The 27,431-nt window shown below is 37.6% G+C and overlaps 1 protein-coding gene across 1 annotated transcript in view; it reads left to right on the top strand.

Moving 5' to 3' along the window:
• Nucleotides 1-27,431, top strand: part of ITFG1 (integrin alpha FG-GAP repeat containing 1) — a 72,123-nt gene that overhangs the window by 2,324 nt on the left and 42,368 nt on the right. The window contains exons 2-8 of the mRNA XM_083870353.1: nt 1,158-1,230; nt 2,648-2,793; nt 4,493-4,550; nt 5,157-5,231; nt 7,705-7,799; nt 20,564-20,625; nt 22,519-22,603. Of these exons, the coding sequence (XP_083726479.1) occupies nt 1,158-1,230; nt 2,648-2,793; nt 4,493-4,550; nt 5,157-5,231; nt 7,705-7,799; nt 20,564-20,625; nt 22,519-22,603 (594 nt within the window). The remainder of the gene's footprint in view (nt 1-1,157; nt 1,231-2,647; nt 2,794-4,492; nt 4,551-5,156; nt 5,232-7,704; nt 7,800-20,563; nt 20,626-22,518; nt 22,604-27,431) is intronic.

The raw sequence follows: 27,431 nt of genomic DNA, 5'->3' as shown, positions 1-27,431 counted from the left end.
CTTGTCATTACTTTTGCAAAGAGCCAATAAAAAGGCAGCTGAATGTCTGAGGTGTGAAGTGGGAGTTGCAGGTGCAGGGGCAGCCCCCAGGTGTGCTGCCCCAGCCTGTGCCAGGCCTTTCCCTCATCAGGATGGTGTGCTGCAGCTCAGGGAGCATCCCTCTGGGCCTGTGCTGGTCCTCCTGGCCTCTCTGAAAGGGCTCCCGTTCATTTACTCCTTTGGTGGTGGATTCTCCTTCTCTTCAAGAGGTTTGTGGCAGGTGCCTTTTGTTTCATAGTGAGGAACTTTGTATTCTCTGCTCCTTCACAGCTGTGAGCTCTGCCACAAAACAATGCGCTCAGAAAGTACTGTGGTAGCTCAAGTTTGGAGCCTGAGAATTATTCTTTCATAGAGAATGATTTTGTGGTGCTGCAGCTGGGTTTGTTGGAGAATGAGGGAAAGAAAAAAGACAATTGTTGCACAGTGAGCTGTGTTTTACTTACAGAGGTGAGTGCGTGTGTATTGTGGTTTACTGACTGAAAAATTTATTTCCTCATTGAGGTTAAAATTCTTCTTTTCCTCCCTGAATTTCAGTTATATCTGCAGCATAAAATATGGACTTTTATTTAGATTGTCCTAAAGTAATGAAATGATACTTGTATCGTTGCCTGTAAAAGAGGAGATGCTCCAGGGAACCAAGTGAATTCTGAGTTTCCTTGAAAGTGGTTTGGGCAGCTGACATGGGGAAACAATATTAGATCCTGCTAACTGAGACACAGCATTAAAAGAATTAATTTGAGTTAGCTTTTAAGCTTTAATTAGTTTTGTGGAACTGCTGCCTATTACTTTTCCATGAGTAATATTTCTTAATTCATTTCAGAAAGTTTTATTTTAAGCAATGTGATAAAAATAACAGAGAGAAACTTCTAACGTTAAAGCCCCAAAGAAGATTTCTGATACTAGTATTCCTTTGAGATGCTACTGACTTTAAATTATGTTGAAGAAGTGTTTCTTTTGCTTCCTTTTGAATGAGGAGGAAATAGTGGTATGAGACATCTTTCAAAGTTGTTGCTGCTGTGGGGAATGGTCATTTGTGGCAGAGTTGTTTAAACGTTGGGTTTGTATGTAAGCTATTTCCAGTCTTCCTCTGTTGCTCATGGTCTTGCTTGCCTTGGCAGGAAATGAGCTGGTGATCTTTTTGGCTGACCAGAAGGAGCCCTACTTCAAGCCCCGTGTTAAGCTACCAATGAAGTAAGTGTGGATCTTCAATGCTGCCACAGCCTGTTTGCCTTGAAGGTGCCTCTCTGCACTCAGTGGGAGCTGCCTGCAATTGTCTGTGCTCTTGTTACCTCTTTGACTTGTTGTTCAGCTTGTCCTTACAGCTCTAGTTCCTTGACCAACTTCCTGATTCATTTCCTGGTGCATTTTTATTTTATTGGTCAGATGACAGAGTATGGGGAGATGGGTTGTGTCATTCATGTTGTTAACTAGTAAGTGTGACTTCCCACCCCTTATGGAATATTTGTGGTTTAGATTTTGTCCTCAAATTAGTATTTAAAATACTCATATATTGAAATATTTTTACGGTTGCTTTGGATCTTCAGGATTTTTTTTTTTTAGTGAAGCAAACTGTCATTCCATAGCATACATAGGTCTTTGTGGTGGGTATCTTTAGTATCAACCCCAAGACATGTTTTCAGGGAAATTCATCCATTTGCTATAGTTACTAATGAAATACGGCCAATATCCTCTGATTTAGAAGATATGTGAAAAATGGTGTTCTGTTTTTTCTCTCTAGAGATCTGTTCCTTTTTCAAGCTAACATGTGGCCTTTAAAAAACATGATTTTTTAATAAATGTAAACTAGTCTGTTTATGTGCATATGCTTTAATACCCTGTAATACTATTATGATTATTGCTTATGAATAATGCTTACCAGTAGTATTATGTTTATTAAAAGTTAAATTGCTTTTATAGCTCAGCTTCATCTTCTGTATTCTACATATTTTTATTTTTCCTTATCCCCTCCTGTCTTGGAAAGAACTAATTTGTTTAATGCATTAGAAATGATCAGTTTTTAATCCTTAACGTGACCCGTGTTTGTATGTTAAAAAAAAAAAAAAAAAAAAAAAAAGGCAGAGTCTGAGTAGGTAATCAAATAAAAAAAAGGTAGAAAGAACCAACAAAGGTTGGAAGATGTAGTAAGACTTGGCAGCAAATAAGAGGAAATGGCATTGTCTTTTATAAAATCTACCTGTGCCTGACTCCTGCTGTTTAAACAGCTCCTGTTGCTTTGTGTTCTTGCTCTTGGAATGCAACCAAAAGATCCTGTTCACTGAAAGACATTTTGGTTGACTGGTTCTACAACAAATGGGAGGATTTAATGAAGTGTAGATAGCATTAACAAACAGGATATGGCTGAAGAATGCCTGATAGCTGAGGTTTAGGGTTAAAATGTCATTTTCCTTAGATAAAGAGAGCCTGTCAGGTGCCTGATTTAGAGATATTTTTGCAATAGGTAAGACTTTATCATAAACCGGGTTGTTGAAGGATGAGATTGTATTGGACCAACTATTAATAATTGGGTGAGTCTTTGACCACACAAGTGCTTTTTTCATGCACACCTTTTACAATTATTTGCATGTGGGGGGTTTGTTCTTAATTGCAGATCTCTGGGTGTCACCATAACCAGTGTAGTTCCTGGAGATTATGATGGAGATTCCCAGATGGATGTCCTCCTCACTACCCAGGCCCCAAGTCATGGCAAAGATGAGCTTGCAGTGTTTATTTTCTGGGGACACAACCAAACGTTAGGTGAGTTGCTGAGACTGGTTCTTAATAAGATTGTTAGACTTCTTAATTCAAAGTATTGTCAAGAAGTTACAACTCATTTTTACAGTGAAATGATTGTTTTTACAACTAAAGTAGGGATTAGCAGCTATTCAGCTTCACACCCATATATTATCCTGCTGTTAAACTGTGTTCAATAATTAATGAAAGAGAACAATGCTTGCAGTATATTATGCAACAGATAGAACCAAACATTATTCTAATTTGGCAGTACCTATTAACTGAAGAGCTGCTTCTCATGGCTTCCTCATCATGCATGTCAGCTTCACAAAGACTATCTCAAAAGGTTTCTCTTCAGTTTAAAATGCACAGGGAACCTGGTGTGAACTTTAGTGCATCAGCTTTCAAAATAACATACCTAAACCTACCAACAGTAATATAATACTTATGTTAAACTAAACTCTTTAAAGACAGTGGCACACTAAAGTGAGTATTGGAAGAAAAATTTCTAGAGTGTCTATTGATGAAAGGTTTCAAGACCTTTAGAATTAAGATTCCAGAAGTCTCTTAGCAGTGTTCAAAGTATAGCTGATTCTGTCTTTGAGTAGAGTCATGGGTTGTGTGAACTCTTGGGGTCTGTCGTGTTTTCTGTTGACTTTGCCAGGGAGGGGTTTGGGTAAGAATTTAGGGTTTGAACAAGGACAGATAGGCGAGGGAAAACACTGTTTAATCCACAATCACTACTGAAGAATGATTGCTATTGTAAACAACTGTGTTATGGCATAGTTACAGGTGAGGCAAGTTTGCTTCAGACACCATTGCTTCTGGCTTTAATCAGAGCTGAAACAAGCAACCTGGAAAAGTGCAATGTATCAAATATAAAGGGAATAGCAGGTATTGAGGGAATATCAGGGAAAACAGGTATCTCTAGTATTGGGAAGAATATGAGGACTTGGATTAAGTTATTCTGTTTTGTTTTGGGGGAAAAAAAACCCAAGTGTTGAGGGAAACACAAATGGGGCTGGAGGAGTCAGAGGTTAAGAAGTCAGACAGTGGTTAATATGTGTTGAGGCCACTGGCAAGGTGTGGTGTGTCTCCTTGAGTAATGGAAGTGTGACAGACAAGTTAATAGGAGGGAACAGTTGTATGAAATGTGGAAATGGTAAAGACAAACACTGTGGAGAGAGGAGGGAAATGGGAATAATCTGGCAGGGAGTTTGAGTTGCAAGTAAAAGTGAAGTCTAACGTGATAACCTGATTGGAACTTACTCCTCACTTCCGATTTAGAAAGTCTACCTTTATTGCTTATTTCAAGTACTCAATGTGTATAATTAAGAATGTTTTTTACAGTGATAAAACATTAAACAGAAGTCTAACATACAGTGTTAAACTTTTAGCCTGTCTTCATCCCAATTGTTTCAGTTTTCCTGTATTTGTGTGATTGCAGTCATATACAGAAATAGGTGTCACTAAGATCTACTTAGAATAATTGGTTGAGGAGTTTAGTGGAGAGGGAAAAAGCCTTCAGTATTTTAACTGGAACTCACCCTCTCCTGCAAAATTTCAGGAAGCTATTTAGTTCTTTATATTAAGTGGTGCCTTTCTTTTTTTTTTAAGCATAAAAATGATGGTTTTAAATGAATAAAAGAATTAAGTCTTAGTTGAAAATGCAAATGTCAGAATATATTGGTAACTGAATCAAGTTAATGTTTTCTGTTTTCAGATCTTAACCATAAAACTATGTTAAATAAGACTTTTCATGATGAACCTCTAGTAATGGAGTAAGTATGACCTATTTTTTTAGGAAAAAAACATTTACAGTGGTGACTAAGGACAACTTAAATATAATTTTAGTGCTAAAATTTGAAGCATGTGCTCTTTATCTTTTAAGAATAAGGTAGTTTGCGTAACATCAACTGATCTAACGAAAGATGATGAACCAAAATAATTATCTTTACAATTCTTATATATTATATTATCCTGGCAATAGTAACCACATGATCTTTTAATTTCTTTCATTTCAGTAGTCTGATTATTCAAAAAAAAAAAAAAGCCATTCATTTCTCAGTGAATTTTGTAAAGCAAAAACCTTACTGGCTTACCAAAATGAGCAAATATCCCTTTCACAATGTGCTTGCCTGTGTGTGAAATGCTGAACAACGTGGAGGGGAAGTAGATCTGGAAAGCCAAACACAGGCAGTGTGAAACACTGATAGACATTTACTGCTACCAACAACCCAGACCAGAGCCAAAATTCAGAGCGGACTCACAGCTGAGAGTTCTTCACGGCTCAATAGGAAAATGTACAAGTGCAGATTAGTTTAAGAACAGGTGGTTGGACCTCCTGTAGTGACTGAGGTGGTGCTGACATTGTGTTCCATTTTCAGCTTTAATGGAGATTTGATTCCTGATGTGTTTGGTGTCACGAGTGACTCGAATAAGCCGCAGATCCTGCTCGGCGGGTAAGTGAGGGCTCGAGGGTCAGCATGGCTTTGGTCACTTGGGTATTGTGCATCCACTTCCCATTAAAGTGTAAGATTTATATTTAACTCTTCAGGCAAATGTGAATCTTCTTTCTGTCTGTGACAAATACTCAGTGACACTCTTCATCTGATCTTTAAAGTGTTGTTTTATAGGGCAAGTAGACATTCCGTGAGAGCTGAGAAAACAGAACCACTGAGAATAGACATCAGAAATAGTAAAATGGTTTCTTGGAATGATTTGTTCCAAGTTATAGTCTCATTTGTTTAGTACACTTTCGATATTTAGTATTATAATCTGTGTTATGGAGCTTGTGCTGTACAAAAGCTGCTTTCAGGTTGATGATGCAAGATCTAGTGAAACAGATCTTTTCATTAAAGGGATGGCAAAAGAAAAATGGCAGGTGTTTGGGGTAAACTTAAAAAAATAATGCTCTCATCTGCCTGCGAAGGTTGGACCATAGGAAATCAAAAGTGCAGGAGGTGCAGGATATAAGGGTTATTATATATATATTAAGGAAACTATAGGGGAAGAGATTTATGAAGTGCCATGAGGCAGAGGTCACTAAGTAGCATACAAGTGGGCATACAAGTGATGTCTGTATCACATCCCTTGTGTTAAGGAGTGCCTCAGGCCACTCTTGGGCAGATGGAAGTTGACTGAACCCTTACGAGATGAAATTGCAGCAAAGGGGACTAAACTTCATTATTAAAATTACTGCCACCCTTGAATTTTTTAGAATAGGACCAGTTATCAAATATTGGAGTAAAAATAATGGCATACTTAAATACTTAAAGGACTTTGCAGGGGATTATTTTTAACTGTTTTGGATATGAATGCTGAAATTAAAGCATTACAAAAGATTGTGTCTCTACTGGCTCAGAAAAACCAGTCTGTAACCAAAAATACAGAGTAGCAATGTCTCTACTATTGGGCAGGATGCCAAAGAACTTTAAGTCTGTCATTTGAAAATAAACACCCCTATACCTGTAGTTCCTTACTGATTCTTTTCCTTTCCTAGGATAAATAACATTTGAATGTGTCAGTGGAAACTATGCCCTTCTTGGCAGTGTGTTTTTGTTCATTAATCCCAACTCAAATTGTATCACCCTACTTGTACTGGTGGCTTATGAAACAGATTTCAGATTCGAGGATGTTTCTGGACACTTGGCAGTGATTATATATAAAATAAATTGTATGAGCTTTTGAAGAAATGGAAAAGTGGGAAAGATTAGTTTCATTTTGTTGAAGGAATTCTTTCAGGAGCCTTAAGATACAAATAAACTTACTCATTCATTGCTCAAATAAGACTGAGTGCTATAGGTAATAGCATAAGCCATGTCTTGTTCATGGACAACAGCTTTCTCATCTGCTTAGAAAAGCACTTTTCTATTTTAATCCAAAATATTTTAAGATTTATTCTAGAGCTGTGTGACTAACTTCATTGGCAATCTTCAAGACTAAAACACAGGAAAACCTAGAGAAAATACTTAATTATTTCTTTAAGATTAAGTGATGCAGTTTAACATTTCTAAGACTTAGTTATGATTTCTGGGAAGTAATCAGAATGCTCTTTATTTTCTTGCCATAAAATTAGTCAAGGAAGATAAGAACTTCAATAATATGTATGTAATGCCATTGGCATAAATAAATTAGTTCCCAACTAGCAGTAGTAATATTTCTGCCTGCTGTTGTATAGTGCACACTGAGATTTTCCTGAGTGTTTTAGCTAAGGGTTCTAAAGTCACATATCTGATGACTCAGCCACTGTGACTTTTGAAGGATTTGCTGCACTTCAAATCACTGCTAATAGGGAGGTTTGCTGGAAGTTCAGCCATTTTTAGAACAGAAACCAGCAGGGCATATGTATTTATAAAAAAATGAAAGTATCGCCTGCTTGGGAAATTACATAATTAGCTAGTAGTCCATCAGAATGGGAAAGTTTAATTCATGTGTTGATTTCTAGGTGAGCTGAAATAAAATGTATTTCCATGCAGCAGGCATGAGCTGCTCTGACACCATGTGCTCGCTTCTGCTCATGTTTATTAATCAGAAAGTAGATTCCAGAAGTACTTGCAGAAATAAAACTGCTTGAGGAAGCTGGGAAGGACAGGGATCAGTGTCTCAGGATTTGCAAGTACTGTTGGAGCCTTGGCAGTAACTATAATAACTTTGTGGGTAGTGACACTGTTCTGTGCAAAAAAAAAAGTTGCTTTAGAAAATTAATAAAATGGAACTGAAGCCCCTGTGCTATGAATCATCCTTCAAAGAACCTTTCAAGCAATTACTGGAGTTACTTAGTATATTGTGAGTTAAGTAGGAATTTTATCTTAGCATTGGGAGAACATGCTTTCTGTCCCATTTTATTTAAAGTTTCGCTGTTTTTTGAAGCTGTATTAGCATGATTAACAGTCTTTACACATTGATGAAATGTATTTTTATTCCTGTCTGTAGGAACTTGTCATGGCACCCTGCATTGGAAACTCAAAGTAAAATGTATATACCACACTCTCATGCCTTTATAGATTTAAATAATGACTTCACTGCTGGTAAGTCATAGAAGTGTTAAATACCATCCTAAAAATAATTATCACTAAGTGTCAATATCATGTGTTGCAACTTCCTTCAGTAATTATATGATTTTGCTACTTCTGATTTGGGTTTTTTAATTACTTAATTTTAGTATCGACAATTTGAAAATTCTGGGGTGTTAAAAACAGCTTTGAAAATAAATATACTAATAGTATCTTCTACTTCTTTATGATAATCCTAAGTACTGCTTGTTCTGAATTATGTGTTCACCCTTAAAGTCTTGTTTCCTGCTCTTCACAATGCTGTACTCAAGTATTCATGGCCACTGCATCAGGGCTGCAGTTTTTCATCTTGAGTCTGGAAATAGTTAGGAATTTTGATTCAGCAGAATGTTTTTCAGACTGAACTTAAATTTTCTTTTCAGGATTTCATTATGACTTCATTCTGTTTTGTTGTAGTTAATTCTATCACTTATAGAAGTAACTGGGTTCTTCCTTTATTTTGTTTGGGGTATTTTGTCACTGCAATTCAGTTACCATGATGAATCTATTTATCACTTACTTACCTGGCTCATATTTCCAAGCACATTTAAATATTGTGATAAACTTAATTTCTTCACACACTAAATTAATTCTGAAGTGCTTTATCTTCTGCTAGATGTGCAATATACATCAATTCATATATGGTAATTTTGGAAAGAGAGCTTATCTTTTTCCCATTTAGTTGCATAGAGAGAGAGGAATGAGTCCATAAATTTAATTAAGATGCTTATAAATGTTGAGGATTAAGTTAATTGCTTTAGCATGCAGTCAAACGTTAATATTCAGTTCTGGCACATTGCTATGTGAAGCTGTCAAGTGGAAATTCCAACTGGAAAATTAAATATATGGCTGCTTACCATAAGCAGTGTCACATAATAAGCAGTTCTAACACACTTAGCTCTAGAAACCTTTTGGAATTTTTGTCTTGGTGGCATAGGCAGCATAGATGAGCATTCCAGGTGGCATTTTAAGTTGAGTTCATTGAAATCTGAACTCAGAGGTGAGTAGAGGTAAGAAGTCTAAGATTCTTGCATTGATCAGTCACAGATTGATCAATTTTTCAAGGTTTTGACAGCTGCCAGACTAAAGAGTGTTCCAAGAGTTCTGGTTAGTGCTGCTCCTATTTGGAAGCTCCTCTGTTAAATAGAAATGAGAGTCAGGTTCTTGTGTGGGTAGTGCTGGAAGCTTTTATAGATTCATATCTTTTTTTATATCTCAAGATGTGAGTAGAAGCTCCTGTGAAGCTCTTCCCATAAAGATCCTGACTTTTACTTGCTTGTAGCAGCAAGGCTGTGACACCTCAGGCTGAGGTACTACGTTAGGGTGTTATGTTTAGTGCTGTGGGAAGTGTTATGTTACAGGAACCTGGGGAAAATTGTAAGGAAAATAATTCATTCTGACACGAAAACTGGAACAAATATTACAATATTATTATTTTTAAAGTAATATTTTACTTCTAAGGTGGGAATGATATTTTTTTTATTGTCCCTATGAAGATGGGACTAACTGGGAATAAGACATATGTTGCTGAAAAATCGTATCAGTATATCTGATATTTCATGACTGATGTGTTTTTCCAAGAGTGCTTCCTGCCAAAATGAAAAGTCACCAGTTGTCTAGTCCTGCCTGCACATTTATGGCAGTTCCCTGACATCAGCTCTAGTAGCTGCATGGGACTGGGGCTGCTGGGGAGCACAGTTCATTGTCACTGGAGTTATTAAATTGATCCAACTCCCCATGCAGGATTGTCAGAGCCAATGTAAGCACAGGGAAAAGGTTGACTCCTCTTTTAGTAGCAGCAGTTGTAGCCTGCCTTTAACCAAGCATGAAATTGTACCTTGAGTCTCACTGTGCCTCTTCCAAAAAATACCTGTGCAGTGTTCTCACCACGTCTGCTCTAATTTGTGTGTCTGTACAGAGCTGGGCAAGTGACTCATAGGTAGTCATCAAAGTAGTCAGGTGATAGAAATTAGGGGGGAAAAGGGCAAAACAACAAAAGCTCTAAGTGTGTGCACTAGTGATGGGACTGTGGTGGGAGATGCACTGGGGCAGGCAGGGCAGAGGCAGTGCTGGGTTACCAGAGTGTTTCTCATGGAGCCTGGACTGCTTTGCTCAGAGGAGCTGTTGAGGAGGAGAGCACTGCTGTGACTCACTGCTCACCCACACAGCCATTCTTCACTGGGAACAAAGCCTCGTTAAGAGCAGGGCCTGGTGCACATTAGAATCATATTAATTAAAAGGGAGGCATTGACAAGATGCAGGGGAATAATCTGCCTGCTGAAATCATGTGGCCCAGAACACTTAATAATCATGGGATTTGATGCTGCTGTGGGACTTTTGGACTGAAATATTCAGGCTGTTTACTCACAGGCAATGCTACTATTCATGATTATAAGGATATAATTGCACCTAAAATGGATGGAGTGATTTTTGTTTACAAATAGATCACCAGGACATGCCATTTTACTTTTTCTTCCTGGGGTTTTTTGCAGGTATTTTTAAAGGTTTTTCTAATATTCTGCAATATTTTGGGGCTCTTTGTGTTCTGTAACAGATGCAGCCAATTTGATGATTTTTAGCTGGGCTATTTCTGGCAACTCTATCATTATAAACAGCTTAGGAGATTTAAAGTGTGCTTGACATAAAAAAAAAAATCCTCTCTGGGCTGAGCAGCTTTTTGCTAGTTTATTGCCTAACCCGTTTTCAACCTGCTGATATTAAACACTCAGAATGGAGCTTTTAATTGCCACACTTCTCATGCTCTGGGTGAAATGAAGTTGAATTGTTATGATTTCATTATACAAGAACTTGCTCATAAAGATGTGTTTAATCCCTAACAGTGCTTCATGAAAGGCTAACAGTGTAAGGATTTTATAATCCAAAAATCCTCTAACCACAACAAAGATAATACTAATCTTTCTTGGTGAGAGATAAACTGGGCTGTTTCAGAGAGTAATGCTGCTGCTGTTTTTAAAGAAAGCATCCTCACGTGGAAGTCTCAGCTCCCTATAATTATTAATTCAGTTAGGAATTTTGAGTTAGACCAGGAATTTCATTAAAAAAAACATGTAAAAAATTGCAGTATAGAACCTTTACCAAAGGCTCTGTATGTGCTTAATGGATAAACTAAATAGCAAACTTTCAAGTGTCTTTTGCATGCACATTAAGCATGTGTTGCTCCAGGGAGGAGTATGTGCTTCACAGAGTGGCTCAATTGGGAAGGGATGTCTGGAAATGGGCTGGTCAAGCAGCCTCCCATCCCTGCCACTGAAGCTGCAGGCTGAGGGGCAGATGTGGTGGCCCCTGTTAGAACAGGGCTGCTGGGTGTCTCCTAATTCATACTCACATTTGTCATTAGTACTTTTTCACAGCTGGCTTAGGAAAATAATCTTGAAGCTAATAATAATAGGCTTGTCTGAACAGATTACCATCAGGTGTATTTTATAAAGCAAACAGTCCAGGTGAGCATTTCCAAAGCAGGATCCTCAAGTAAGAGACCTCTCTTAAAAATGTCACAGTTGAAATTTTTAAGATAGCGATAATTTTGCTGTGTCATTTTTTTTTTCTAATTAGACAACTTCATTACTTTTATTGTTAAAGTCCTAAAATGTCAGATGTTCACTTAGGGCTAATGCTGTCTTTCTAAGCTTGGAGGGGGAAAAAACAGGATTATTAAACCATAAATTTGTTTGCATTCAGAGATAAAAGATTTCTATGAAGAAGTCAGGCCCTACAAATGCTTTTAAAGTGCTCAAATGCATGAGACAAAGCTGCCGTGGACTGTGAATCCCACTGTAACTTCATACTGTACATCTGTCAATGTATCCTTGACTACTGTGAAAAATAGCTGATGTATTAAATACTCTGTGTGTCACTTGGTTATGTGATTCCACAGTTTGGAGGTGCTGGTTTTACAACTGATCTTGTGTTGAACACTAGCACGTGGTGTGTATAATTGGAGATATTTCTGGAGCTGTTTATATAAAATGAAGGAAAAATCATAAATTTGGGGTTGGGAAAACTAAAGTGGAAAAATCATTAGTCAGAAACAGCTTGCTGTAAGCTAATTGCTAGTCTCTTTACTGATTTCTGGTGGTTAATTTTCTTATGTTGTTTTGGTTTGGGAATTTAGAAACCTAATGTACCAGAACGTTCACAATGTGTTTTCTTTTTGATTCCCACTTAGTTTAAATGTATAAATGTAGATAGTTTTCTTCTTGAAAACCAATTGCTCAAATCACGGGTGATATTCTGTTGTAGTCATTCAAACCTAGATTCTGCAAATAGTAAAATGCTCAATGCCAGATTTTCAGTGAGTTTCCTTTTCATGGAAGCTGGTAGTCTCTCTGCAGCTCACATTACCAGCAGAGATGATTTTCTGCAGTAGATCTGCATTTATTCACTATTAAAATAACTGGCAAACAAAGTAGCTGGTGGCATTTTAAAACTTGGGTGGGACGTGGGGGTTGTGTGTATAAATTTGAAGTGAAGTTGTTCTCTCCGGTTCTACCCCCTCCCTTACATTTCTCCCAGAGCCAATATTCAGTAAAGCCATGTCACTGTGTCATTCCTTGAACAGGTCCAATTTTTTACATTTCTTAACTGTTTTAGCTCTGATAGCAGAGTTTACCTCTGCATTTACAACAAATAATGGAGACAAAAAATGTATCATATAAGATTGACAGGATATATTTCAGAGGACTTTAGTCAGTACAATTTTGTTTGTTTTTCATTACTTCTACTCTTTACAGATAGTCTTTATTATCTGTAATTAAAAATGTTATGGGCAATGCAATCTCCTGTCACCCCCATTCTTCCACTTGCTCCTTCCCAGTGTTCAATACCACAGGAAGTTCCAGCTCATCAAATCAAAGCAGAGCTGGAATTATCTGCATCCCCTCCTGCTGCTGGGACTGGGCTGCTTTTGCCAACGGCTTCTCTTACTCACAGCTTCCCTTACAGAGAGAACCAAGGGATGGGTACAGATCATTAGAGAAAAGAAAGAGCTTTAGGTTTTGCTTCCTTTTTCCTAATCTTTCCAAAGGAGCCCATAATCTCTGCTATCTGCTTAGCAATTTTAATTTTAAAATTGCCATTATGTAGTGTCTCAAAAGCTATTCCTTTTGCCATTTTTAATTATATACTGATATAGTTATATACACTGGAGAGTTATATTTTTATGGGAATCAATAACTTAATACAGGTGAGAAGTAAATTGGTTCTGCCCCAAGTAGCATTTTGTTGAGAAAACATGAATGTGAAAATGGGTTCTGAAAGCACTCTTGAGGATCATCATTTTCTGTTCTTTAAAACAAGGAACAGAAAACAATATGTTGCCCATATTCTGAAAATAAAGAGCATTTTCTGTCTGAAAGCTCATGCTTGAAGTGCTAACAACCAAAAGGATAGTCCCACCTGCTCTGTGTATTCAGCAGCAGAAATCTAAAGCATAAATCTGATTTGAAGTTTGCAAAGCTTTTAAATTAATATATATTAATTCCTTCTATAGTAATTTTTAAGAATGAAAGGGATTGTAGTGCTTAGTTATGTCATTTATTATTGTTTACCACCTGTTTTACTAAATAATTCCGGTAAATACTTACTGAATTTTGAAAGAGCCATTTGAACAGAAAAAATCACAATCTCTTATTATAAGCGCATTTCTTAAAAATTCACCAACACAAATTAGCTTGTTTGGAACATATGAAGTCCTTTTGCTTTTCTTAAGTTCTTCTGTGGAGGAAGTTACTGTTTCATTTAATTAGCACCAAAAATTCAAGTTGTACTCCATTTGCTCTAGCTAATGCCAGCTGGACAAATCTGAATACCACACATAAAGGGTTTCTTTACCTGAATGAAAAACTTAGGAACAGAAACATGAAAATTGTAAGATTTTATTTTCTGTTACCATGTTGTAAAGAAGTAAAACCGGCTATATCTAACTTTCCTGTATAAAATTAGGTTTGTACGTAATAGAAGCACTGTACAACTAAAATTTTGTAGTTAGAACTAAAAAAAAATTGTAAATGATGTTTGGTTTTAAATACTTTTTTTCCTTCCAGTGTTTAACCTGTAATGTAAATAGAGGAAAGTTATCTTTTATTTTGCCTTGGGTTTTAGGGCATTTAATGATTTTAATACGGTTGTTACATTACTATTCTGTCAACAAGCTGCAAATCAGAGATTTTTAATTCAGCACATTATTTATATATAGATAAAGCAGGCACACTCATCTCTGAAAGTAACTCCTGGTTAGAGAATATACATCAACACCCCTGTTCTTGCACATTGATGAAAACATTTTTAGTCATGTTTGGAGAGTACACAGAAATGTTCTAATTGAGTACTGCCTTGTCTGTGGTGATGATGTTTATAACAAGGGCACCTTCTCCCCCTCCTTTATTAACTTAAACTTCTGAAGTAAATGTGAAATCAAGCAGTAACTTAATGTTGCTTGTACCCTGGTGGCTTCTCAAGACAGTCAGATGCTGAGGGGTTTTATTCTGAAGTAAAGCCCTCTGACATTAAACAGAAAGGTCAAATCAGTCATTAGTGAAATGAATGCTCCATCTAAAAATAGTACTATTTTTATAACACTCAAAAGTGACAGAAAATAACAAGGGTAGTCAGAAGTGAACTTGGAGCAGGTTCTGTATAGTTGCGTTTTATTGCAATTTCTAGTTTTAGTCAGTAAAATCAGTGGAAGTAGGGTGAGACTGTAATACTGTGTGTTTATTTACTGTTGAAAAGATCAATCGAAAATATGTTTGAAACAGGTTTCAGAAATATCAACTGGGTCACCGTTGCTGTTTTCCTCACCAGCTCTTGCTGCCTTTCTCAACCAGCCATCAGTAGAGCCCGTGCCATAGCCAGGGATTAGGGAATCCTTCCCTTCCATTGTGCCTCTGGACTATGGCCAGTGTTTGGGGTGCTCAAATGAGGGCAGGGGGCCAAAGGCAGAAATGGGTGCACAGGAAGGGGAAGGAGAAAGGAAGTGGGGTAGAAATCCAGGCTGAAGGTAGGGAATTTAGTTGGAGATAGTGAGGAGCAAACCCTGGATGAATTTCTGCAAAAAGATGATGTTCATTTCAGATGGGCTTGAAGTTCTTAGAGGAGGACTGACCTAATGGTATGTGGAATAAGGGAAGCATAGCTGCATAAGACTGGGTTGAGAGGAGTCTAGAATTGGCTGTATGAGAAAAACCACGAGATATGTATGGATCAGAGCTGGACCTGCTGTTGGGAGTAGAGGTGGGTGGTTGGAAACTGCCTGTATGTTTATTTCTGCAGCAAAATGTTTACAGGAAAAGTAGAAATGCTTTCACATTTAAGGTGTTCAAATGCTGCCCTGCATTTAAATCTGTCCTTTTTTTGGATTTCCTTTGTCATGACCCATAAGCTGTTGCAATTATCACAGAATGGTTTGGGTTAGAAGTTATCTTAAATCTCATCCAGTTCCAGCCCCCTGCCAGGGATGGGGCAGCCACAGCTTCTGGGGGCACCCTGTGCCAGGGTCTCACCACCCTAATAGGGGAGAATTTCTTACTTTTAACCTAAACCTGCTCTCTTTCAGCTGGAGACCATTCCCCTTTGCCCTGTCTCTGCATGTCCTTGTCCAAAGCCCCTCCCCAGCTCTCTTATGTCCTGGAAGGGGCTCTGAGGTTTCTCCTCCAGCCTGAGCAGCCCCAGCTCCCAGCCCATCTCCACAGGAGAGGTGCTCCTGCCCTTGGATGAGTTTGGTGACCCTTCTCCAGGCACTGGGTTCCCAGTAGCTGCTTATCTTCAGTGCAGGTCTCTGGTTCCCAGGCCCCATGGCACAAATGCTGTGCTCTTGCCACCCAAGATGGGCCACTGTAGACAGCACTAGTTAGGTAAAGCTCCTTTAGATACACTGCACAAACATTGCCAGAAATGTAGCTAGCTCAAGATGGGATGTGCTGTGTTCAAGTCACAATTTTAGTGTTTGTGGCTGTGTCTGGGGTGACTTAGACATTGATACAGGGTAGTTCTAAATCACTAAATAAACTCAGTGCAGTCTAGGCAGTCAAGTTTTACGTTGCTTTCAGGGGAGATTTTTCAGTCTTCAGTGGGCCATATGTTGATACAGTGTCAAAATTCCCTGATCCTATCAAATGAAGATGAATGGAAGTGCTGTGGTTCCTCTATAACGAGCTTTAGGTTATTGGAGCTTGGAGCACAGTACTTGAATAGCTTCACTTTTGCAGGCAGAGACATACATTCTAATAATCTCTATCGTTTTTTGGTAAGAATGTATGCTGACTTCAGTATTTTTATATATATATTAATTGGTGATCAGATGTAGCAAAGCTCGGATAGCAGCATCTTTATTACTAAGCCTGTTAAATTAAGTTGTAGCCAAATTAGCTCACCAAGTCACTTTTTAGGGTAAGTTGTGAGTAAAATGCTGATACTCAGTGGTTTTGTGTTGCAGCATTATCAGATACCTTCTGTATTAAGTGTCTGGTATATATTTTAGTTGATTTTCAGTATTGTAGATCTGAAATGCTGGGTACCTCCATGCTTCCTTATCGTATTCCTAAGCTGTTGAATTTTGTTGATGAGTATTCCAATTACTTATTTGGTATTCATGTTAATCACTGGCTGTTAAATCCAAAATAGGAAAGTGTATTTAAATGTGAACACACTTTACTTTCCATTTGTTTACAAGAAATGTTTCCTCTCAGGCAATATTGGTTTTTTACTTCTATCCATTCACTTAGGCCATAGGTGCTACATCTCAGGAAATCTGCTTGAATCTGACATCAAGATCTTCCCCCATCCCAACTATCAAGTATTTTCCTTATCTTTGCTGCATCATGTCACAAATTAAGGATGCAAGCAGTGCCCTGCAGGCTTCGTCTAGTGGTCCATCCAGCTAACTCAATATTCTTTTCCTGGCAGCAGCGGCAGAAAAGTGGATTTTTTCCTCTTCCTGTTTCATATTTCCATGTGTTTATCTAAAGAATCTACCCCAGGACTGTTAAAGGTACCCCTTGCCTGTTGTTTTTAGCATCCCTTTATGTACCTGTTGTCTGGTAAAACAGACAACCTTTGTATTCTGTAAATAATTGCTTGTTGAGTTCCAAATTAATTGAATTAATAACCTCAGGTGGGGAATACCTCTCACTGTGCAGTTGTTAGGGTCATAAGAATTTGAACAGCCCTCAATACTTTGTGTTTTTTAAACTTAGAGATCTTTATGGAATAGATGCTGTTTCTTAAAGCTAAAATTGCAACCTGAACTGCCTTTAAAGGCAGTGGGCAGCTTACCCACAGACAAGAGACTTTTTCTGAGCATATGTAATATGATAGGCATTCCTTGTAGGAAAAAGAGGCTGAGTTTTCTTGATATAGCCAGAAGCAAAACAGAAATGTTACGGTTTTCAACATGATTAGTGTACTGTAAACCAAAAAGTGTAGAAAAGAACTGTATATGTATTCAGTGTTGTGTAACCCCAGTGCTGATCATACAGATATTAATGCATTTGTTGGCTCCATCTGTTCTACTGCAGCTCTTACATATTTAATAATTTAGTAATAATAGAGATGGAAAGCAGTAGCAGGGAGGTGGGAGATTATGTTGTGGACACCATTCCTTTGGAAAGGAAATGCTTGCAAGGATTCTTTGCTCTAGCTGTTAGTTATTTATAAAGTGCACAGATTCTTACTTGTTTCCGCTCTGAGATGCTCTTGGAGTCAAAAACCTACATAATCAAACCACAAAGAATCATAAAGTAAGGTAGGTTGAAAGTAACATTTGGGAATTAACAGTCTAGAACACTGTTCCAGACAGGACTTGTTTTTTCTTATACATTTCTTTCACAAAGTTGGGAGAAAACACTTGTAATTCTGAACTATACAAATTTGTGAATAATTACTTCTAGTGTGAAAATTACATCACCTTTTTATACTGCTGTTAAAAGAAATGCTTTTGTTTTACTGGGTTTGAAATCTCTGACGTTCTTGATCAAAATGTCAATTACTTGTAAATAATAACAATGTAATAATAATAACAATAATAATGTATATTATAATTAATGTATACAAGAAATAATATATATTATAAAAATATAATAATAACAATATAATAATATTTACTTGTAAATATTAACAATTTGATTTCAGTGCAAGGGAGTTTAATCCCAGACTCATGCATGAGCATTTCAAACATGTAGCTTCTAAGAAGGTTTAAGGATAAAAAGGAGGACAATTGGCAATAAAGTACCAGTGGAATTGGTTCAGAGGGCTCTAGAACTAGAGGTGGTGTTGCTGTACCTGTATTAAGTTGTCCTGTGGGAAATCACAGCTTGTTTCTTTAATGCAGGAACAGCGTGGCACAGCTCCTCTTCACTATTTTTAGAAGATTATCTGCTCTCTGAGCCTGCCTTTGCATTTTGCCAGTGCAGTGTGACATTACAGCAGCCTTGGAGCTGCTCTGCTGTGTTGGTTCCATTCGTTCTGTATGATGTTACGTGCCTGGAGTTAGGAAAAGGAGATGGAGGAGTACATGGAGAGGAACAGAGGGCAAAAGCAATTTACTGACTTTAAAGAGAGGCTGGTTTGGGGGAGGGAGTTCGATGCAAAACAGGAAAGTTGCTGAATGTCACTGTCTCTAAGCTGCTGGAGAGAAAGGCAGTGCAGGGTCCTGCACCCAGACAGGAAAAAGCCCAGCACCAGCACGGGCTGGGGGTGACCTGGAGCAGCTCTGAGAAGGGCCTGGGGGACAGCACTGTGAGCCAGCACTGTGTCCTGGTGGCTGTAAGGCCAGTGGGATCCTGGGGGCCTTTAGAAAGAGCACTGGGGCAGGTCAGGGAGATGACCTTGCCCCTCTGGTCAGCCCTAGTGAGGATCACCTGGAGTGCTGCGCCCAGCTCTGGGCTCCTCAGAACCAGAGAGACATGGAGCTCCTGGAGCACGGCCAGCCAAGGGTGACAAACAGGGGGAAGGGACTGGAGCATCTCTCTGCTGAGGAAAGGCTGAGGGAGCTGGAGCAGGTTCTAGCACAGTGACATTGGCTGAGTCATGTCTGGTGTTGGCAACTGTGCCACTTTGTCTCAGCCTGGGACAGAGTCCCAAAGTATCTGTAAACAGCATGAGCTGAGGGAATGCTGATCTGCTGCTCCCCAGGATCTCCCCTTGCACCGAGGACTGAGCAGAGAGAGGATTGACTCAGCAGTGAAGGGGGAGGTCAGCTCTGCAGTGGAGATGGAGTCACAGAGGTGGTGGGGAGAGCTCACAGTGCAGACACAATGGCTGTGAGGGTCAGCCAGCCTGCCCCAGCTCATCCTTTGCTGGGTATTTCAGAAGAACACTTCAGAGCCTGTTGTAGCATAACCTGTGTGCAGCAGAGCCCAGCGCTGAGTGTAAATTTCACTACCAAGTACAGCAAGGACCCCACTTGAAATAATTATTTAAACTTCAGTAGCATTTTTTAATATATAGTGGCATCCTGGCCTGTAGGAAAATTAGTTAAGGCTTCTGTTGTTTCATGTTTCTCTTTCTCACCCTGTGAATGTATTGGATTTTTAAAATATTTTTCTGGCTTATATCTGATAGTAATCAACAGTGTTGCACAAGCTTCCTTCTAGATGCAAAGTTAATGTTCGAAAGTATATGTAAGTTTTCTAACTTACATTTATGCTGTCTTCAGATTATTTTCATTACTTTTGTCTCACCTTCAAGAAGTCCTTAAGTATCACTGTAATTCATTCAAATGAAGCACACACTATCATGCTTTTCGTGTGTGCTGTAAAGGAAATGGGCATTTCAGATATTCAGAAGAATAAAATTACATGGTAGAGCTTTTAAGCTGTAGGGGGAGAGAAATGGATGCGGAGAATCTTTGTAGTTTTTTGTGTATATGTGGGGTTTTGTTTGAGTTTTTCTTGTAAGGTGTAGGGAGGTTTCCAGTTTTGTGGTTGTTGTTTGTTGCTGGATTTTTTCCCCTGGAAGACAATATCCCTTACTCTGTGCCATTTGAAATTCCCTGTACAGCCATCTATCTGCTTATTCAGTAAAACACCTCAGGGTAAAGCATTAATATTCTCTTTTCTTTTTTTTCCCCCTTTTTCCTGCAATGTAACCATTGTGTTCTATCTCAAAGAATGGCAGTTGAAATTGCAGGGAGGGAGGAGACAAAGAAAAAGAAAACAAATGTTTAAATATAAAAGAGTAGTTTTCTTAAATCTGAATTTCTTAACACTGGATTTAATTTTTAATTTTATTTTTTTATTCCTCAATCTCCACTTTTTTTAAAATAAAAGCTTTTTCTTCCTATTTTTCTAATGTGGGGACTTTTCTAAAAAAGCAGTAAATAAGCTCTTCTTTAGGCCTTGCCAGATAAATCCTTTGAAGCTCTATTTTGCACTGTTTTGATGTTTGAGAGAATTTTAGTGTATAGGAAGCCAGAAATATTTCTCCATCTACTTTTCTTGTCCTGTTAACAGTGTATCTATTGTTTAATTCAATATATCCCAAATAAAAGGCTAGTTGCTATTTATTGATATATATTTATTTATACCGAAGAGTACAAGACATGAAAATAGTTTTGAGGGCTGTATTTTTAGTCTTTCTTACTTAATATATCACTAGGATATAATGTATTTATAACTTCTAAAATAGGTAATATTTTAAAAATTATATATATTTACTAAATGATCAAATATTTGTGTGTGTAGTCTACTGTTAAATATCTAATTTCTTTTCTATTTTCCTCATAGATTTGTTCCTTACCACGTCACCAAATTCCAAAACCATTCAGTTTGAGACATGGGTAAATAAGGTAAGAGAGAACACAACCACTCTGTTGAAACACAGACAAGTTATAAACCCCAAAGAGTCATCTTCTGATACTTACAGTGATTTATAACTACTTATAGTGATTGAAGACTGTTGAGTTTGGTTTTATTCTTGCTGTCTTTAAGCAAGCTTTGTTAGATCCATGTGGGACTCCAGGTCTTGGGTAAGATTTTGTAGGACAGAGGTTCAAAATGTCACTTCTGACTGTTACAATACACGTGCAAGTTACATTTGAGGAAATCTCAAATCCTGTGTTAACTAAATATCATAACTGAAATTCAGAGTTGAAGAGTAATAGATCAATGGATTAATATTTATTTATTTATTGAGATTCTGCTTTTGTATTGTCTATCCTGGCCTGGGGCATCTTTGTACCTTGTTATCCAAGAGGACTATAGCTGTAACTTCCCTTTTTAATGATAACAGAAGGTGCTTAATGTTCCTTATTAGTTAAGGGATTGAATTTTTGGGGGCTTGCCTGAAAAGGAATCCATTGTATCACAGTGAGTCACTGTAGAACAGAGTCTTATCTGAGAGAACCTGGCCGTCTTCTCCCAGATTAATGAAAGCAGTGAGTCATGAATCTTGTATTTACAGCTTTAGGTAGATTTAAAAAAAAATCATTGTTTATTGACTGTTTGTAAGTACACAAAGTGTTTGTCTTGTTGATGGGGTTTTTTTTAAAATTTTCTTATAAATTTTGGATTCATTCTAAATATAATCATGCATTATACATTTTGTATTGATTTTCTTATCTTTAGAAAGAAAAAGAATTCTGTTCTTTGGAGTCAATCAACCTGGGGAAATAGGCCATACATAAAAAATGCTTGGCCATGTGTGTGAAACTACAAATACCTTAACTGATCCATTAGAGGCTGTTAAACTGCTCTTTGTAGAAAAAAGTAATTCCCTTCATTGATGCACTGTAAAATGCTTTTAAAATATTTGCCTATACAAGTTATGCTTTTAGGGTCAGCTGAGGGCCTCTTCTATTTCACTGCATGGAAATGCATCAATTTAAATTTTTCTCATCAGAATCATTATAAATTACATGTCAAGGTAAGGATATATAGTCAGACATGCAGTACAAACAGTACTGGCTGTGTCCAGAGTTGCACTGAAGTCTACAAACTAAACATGACGTGAGTCATGTTGGATATGGATAACTCTGCTCCATTCCCAAATGCCTTGCTGGGCATTTGTGTGCAGAGCTCTGTGCCTGAGCTCATGGCAGGGACTGGGGAAGGGGCCTTGGCTCATCTGATATGGCTGCAAAAACTCAACATCTCAAAATGGGTTTGTGCCAGCTGGGATCCAGTTCTATGATAAACAGTGATCCAGCACTTTTTGTCTTTCTGATGGTATAATGGACTATTGTTTTCTCTAGGCCTAGATTTTAATAAAGGAGAAGTAAAACAAGTTCTAAGCCAGACATAATAGAAAATCCATTTATTTCCTAATTAGAAGGCAAATCAGGACCCTATTTTTAATTTTTATGCAGGTGTGTTGTTATGTATTGCATATGTCTATAAAATCACATGTTAATATGCAAAAATGCACAGGAGTATTCATAATCACTTAATTATCATTTAGATAATGTTGCTGAAATAATCCAATCTCTTCTTCATAGCACAGCAAAATATATGGAAATTGTATCTGAATATTACTATTGATGGATTTCCATAAGAATCCAGGATTAGAAATGCAAAACTCAGTTCCAATTTTTGAAGAGTGCAGTCTTTTCTGTAGCTGAGATGTCTCTCTCTTATCTGTTAAAGCCCTCCGTTAGTGATCTGTATTTTCTTTGGTTCAGAGGTCAGTTTTTATCACTTACTCTGCAATTTAATCTTTCCATCATCTTTGTCTTGTTTGCTAGGATGGGAACTTCTCTAAAGTTGGGAAAAGTAAGGAAATGCCCAGTGGTGCCAAAGTTGTTGGACAGTCCGTGTTTGCAGATTTTGGTGAGTTTTCTTCTTTTATACTGTCCTGAGTGTTGCTTTCTCCTGTTTTGGTTAGCTACTTACACCAGAGAACAAATAAAGGTGTTTGGCTCTAAATGGGGTTTTTGTTTCTCTGCTTTTTCTCTTTAATGTGTTATGTCTATTTGTAAATCTTGAAGTGTCTGGGAATAATTAATAACAAATTCAGCTTTGGTTATCCCAGTATTCTGCCTCACATGTATCTAATTTTTGTTGCTTTGAGGTGTGTTGCAGCACTTTAGTTAATTTTATCAGACACTTATTTGTCACGATTTTTTTTCTCTAATCTTGTTCAGAAAATACTATCTGATTGAATGTTCCTAAATTTTTCGTTGGTGTGAACTAATAAAGACTAAATAAAATAAAATTACTTGAATAAAAATTGCTGGAACATGGTAAAATCTTAATGGTTGTAATTGAAAGTTCTGGAAGGCTTTTGGACAGGAGAAAAATTTAATTTATATGTAAATCTATTTTTGGAAGGGTTAATGAAAGCCCCTATTTTTCTATTAGAATGTACCTTTCCAGTCAATTGTGGCTTATCAATGTTTTTGTCATGTTACAGAGAATGTAGTGCAAAAAATACTAATTTTCTGTGCACTAAAATAACCATTTTCCAACCAGAGGCGAAGTGTTGCAGGCCTGACTCTGCTGACGTAATTGACTGTAAATAACTTTAAAAAAAATAATTTCCTGTATTTATTCAACACACTTGTTACAGTGAGACTGAGCGTGTCTTTAAATGTTGTCAAACAGTAGCCTTGTTTCTATGTTTTCTTCCAAAACTTATTTTAAAGAAAATTACCTTTCTTAAACTTCTTGGACCCAAAGTGTGACTGACTTGCTCTGTGCTGCCACTTAAAAGTGTTTTAAGGCTGACACGTGAATGCCAGACACCTCTGCTGGATGGGTGATGGTCCTTAGATCAGCTCTACAGGCAGTGAAATCAGGTAGAACCTGAACCCTGCCCCAGGCTCTTCTGTGAAATGTTTACCCCATTTTCTAAAATCTTTTACAAGGTTTTAATAAAATATTTTACTATTTATCTTCAAGTTTGAATACTTATCTATATAATACATGAAGGAAAGAATAGAATAATGCAGTTTTAGCAGTTTAAAAAAAATTAAGTGTGCTGGGTCTTTTGTAATCATTTTCCGAGCTGATGTTCTGAATAATGTGTCTTAATAGGTACTAAATAGAAATATTTTTGTAAGTTTTTAACAATGGCAATGTGAAAAGCTATCTTAATGTAGGATAATTTTATCTCTGTGTTAGGTAGCTAATGAACCCAAAGGATAAATCATAATCTTAGAAATTTATAGTTATTAATGGAATCGTAATAAACCCTGGGAAATCTTCGCAAAGAGAAGTGGAACCATTCCAATGTTAAAGCTGAAATTTTGAACCTGTGGCCAAATGGAGTATGCAGTGCTATGGCAGGGCAGTGGTACAGCTGAGCTTGGGAGGAAAGGCAGTGGCCCAGGAACTGCTGGGCTGGAGTTCCAGCACCCTTGTTTATTGCCCTGCGCTGTTAATTATCATTAAATTAATTTGTTCTGCACCAGTTCAAGAGCGAAGGGGCAGAATCTCCTCTTATGAGAGTGCTGCTCTGTCACAGTAACTGCATTTACCCACTGTGCTGTGTCTGCTTACATTTAGGTGCTTCCAAACCCTGGCTTTGAGCATACAGCTGCTTGTGCTGGGCTGGAGTTAAAGACAATGCATTACTAGAAATGGATTGTCAGACCTGAACCTCTCCTGTTTTCAGTTTTCCATTTCAAAAATGACAGAACAATGATTGTTTTAAGTCAAAGGAAGTTAAGGTATGATGGCTTGCAGTTTGGAATAATTTGGCTATCTGTAATGGGGCCTGATTCATTGCACAACAAATCAAAATACCACAATGAAATGGAAAATGAGATGTTAGATTGTGCTGCCTTCTACCTGGGTGGGTTTTGCCAAGCTGTGCGTGGTGCAGGATGTGCTGTGCACTCACACTCTGCTCTGCCACAGGCATCCTCCCTTGGCGCTGGAACACAGCCACTGGCACTGGAAATGTTCCCAATACAGGCACAAGCCTCTGACATTCTTACTCCTGGGTTTGCCTGCCTCTATTTTCCTTCCCCTTCCTTGCCATTTTCTGTACCTCACAGCTACTGTGCCAGCTCTGCCATTTGCCAAGGCTCTCAGAGGGTTCTGTGTCTCTGTGCTTTCACTCTGCCACCTGTCATAAATTCACCTTGTGCATGTTGGGCTCTGCAGTGGTGTCAGGTCCAGCTGTGAGCTTGGGGCTGTGCCTTCCCTCTCACACCCTCCCTTCTGCTTGTGCCCTCCTGCACTCCTCCAGTGCAAGATTTTGATTTACTGATCACACCTGCCTCTTAACAAAACAAGCATTGTTTCAAAAGGTCACTTTGTCTAACATTCTTTCCTACTTCTGAAAATTTTATTTGAAGTATCCTTTTCAGCCATGAGTATTTACCAGTCATTTGAAAAAAGAGGGGAGCTTTGTATAAGATTCTGACTGAGAACTTCCAAAAGCAACTAATCTGGGGTAAGATTTCCTTCCCTAAACAAAGCAGGTTGAACAACAGCTGTCAAGTATAAATTATTTGGATAAGTGGAGTTGGAAAAATCAGCAATTAGGTGACTCACAAGAATGTCACAGATGTTGGTATAATCTTAGTACCAAGTGTTCCTGAAGTATTGAAAAAATAAAGATTTTTTTCCATTTAAAAACTATGCAAATGTATGTTTGTATGCCTCTGGAAGTCCAGTACATTCATATATATATGTGTGTATGTATTTTAATGGAAAATTACACAGAAAGATGTGTGTATGTATCAATCCATTTATGGTAATGGAGTAGACCTTACACTTTATGGCTAAGCTGGAACCTCTGTAATAAGTAGCACTCCCCCCTGTTACATGATAGCAGTGATTTGTACATCAGTCTGATCAAAGGACAGGGAACAATTGACAAATTTGTATTGCCCTTTTAAAAATTAATCAGAAATGCTTTTTGACATCTATTACAAATGGCATTTCAATTGGTTAAGGTGAGCAGAGTTGGGCACTAGAGAATTCTGCACTTACTTAGCTGCCACATTGCTCCAAACAAGTGAGAGCTCTTCATTATTACTTTTTCTATTCTTCTCATGTCACTATGGTAATTGCAGTGCAGTGGTTGCTATAGCAAAAATGATTAATCCTGCGCTGTTGTTATCTGTGAGCTGGCACAGGAGTTTTATAAGATCTGCTTGTACTGTCTTTAGAGGAAATCATAGATGTTGTCTGGAATCCTGAATACTCGCAAGTATATAGAGAGTTTTATTAATTGTCACTTAAATTACTAGGGAAATGTTATATTTTTAAAGAAATTGAAGGATTCAATGGGACAGTCTGAAAAGGACCAATTTTTTTAGCATTAGATGAATGTGAACAATATTTTGGACACAATAACCTGCTATTTTTTCATTAATTTAAAGATTAATAACATATGTTTTTGAAGTAGTGAGTCAGAAATGATTAGCACAGGATATTGTGCTGATTATATGATCCATTAATTCACTTCTATAGGAAGTTGCTGTCATAATTGCCATTTAAATATGATTAGTTCAGTTGGATAGCAGAGATTGATAGATCATCCTTTGGTATCTGAGACTGTAAAAGTTTGATTAATCGGTCATTGAATTTGCTTAGTTAAGGCAAAGAACTTGGTTTTGGCCTATATTTAAAGGAGAGTAAAAATAGCTTTTTGAAATCAATCTTGATCATGTTGTCCTCCTAAGTAAACACAGTACACTCTTCGTTTCTCTTGGTAGCATTTAGTCAACTCAGTCCTTAATTTTTTAGTCATCATTTGATTTCTTAGCTGCTGCCCTTTTTCTAATTTAAGAAGTTTGCATTCACTCCTGCACACTTGCTTGCTTTTTGAACAAATATGGATTGGGTTTGTTAAAGTTCCATCAAAGTCTTTTAGAGACCAGAACTCAATTTTTTTCTTGTATTTAAAATCCAGTTATCCAACTAATAATTCTAAGAGAATCCTCTCTGTCTGTTCTCCCCCCCTACCAAGTAATGGAACTATTTCATGTATGTTAACTACTTGTATGACGTGTGGCAGTAATTATCACTTTCCTTGTAGGAAATGATAGCTCATTATTGCCAGTTAATTATGTTTAAACAGGATAACAGTGCCTAACCTTTGGGGGTTTTGCAACCTTTCATCGCACTGTGCCAAATGCATTTTATTGAAAGATCTTTTTTTTTAAGTAGACCTTAATTATCCTGGGGCTGAATATACTTTAAATGCACTGCTTTTCCGCCTGCAGTTGCATTCTGATTTTGTACCTTTTAATTTTTTCTGTCAACTTCATTCCAACATCTGAATTTTTTTTGCTCTCAGAATGTTGTATGCTCAGATGCAGGAGCAATGTATCAAAGGGAAATTTTAATTATGCATTTTGGTAAATAACTTCTTAAGAAGACCATTCTCCTTTGAGCACCGTGTTGTAAAAATATTTAAGTGCTCCTTTAGTCAATGAAAGGATTTTCTAAGAACCTTAAGGTGCAGGGTGGCAATACTTCTGTGTGTGAAATGCTCTGCATATGAGGAAAGCTGGATTTACTGTGAGCAGTTCGGGTGAAAAAGGTATGAAAGTGAATGGAAATGAAGCCTTCCAAGAGACTTTAGATATGGAAGAGATTCTTCTAGCATCAGATGCACTTCTGGAACAGCAGTGTATAGAGACATACCAAGTTAATTGACAATTGTGTTTTGAGTCCCTGAAAGTGTATTCAGGAGCTA

Source organism: Zosterops lateralis (genome assembly GCF_965231275.1).
Source record: "Zosterops lateralis genome assembly, chromosome: 12".
In the NCBI taxonomy this organism is placed as follows: domain Eukaryota; kingdom Metazoa; phylum Chordata; class Aves; order Passeriformes; family Zosteropidae; genus Zosterops; species Zosterops lateralis.
The sequence above is the reverse complement of the archived record's forward strand: the minus strand, read 5'-3'. Positions and strand labels throughout refer to the sequence as shown.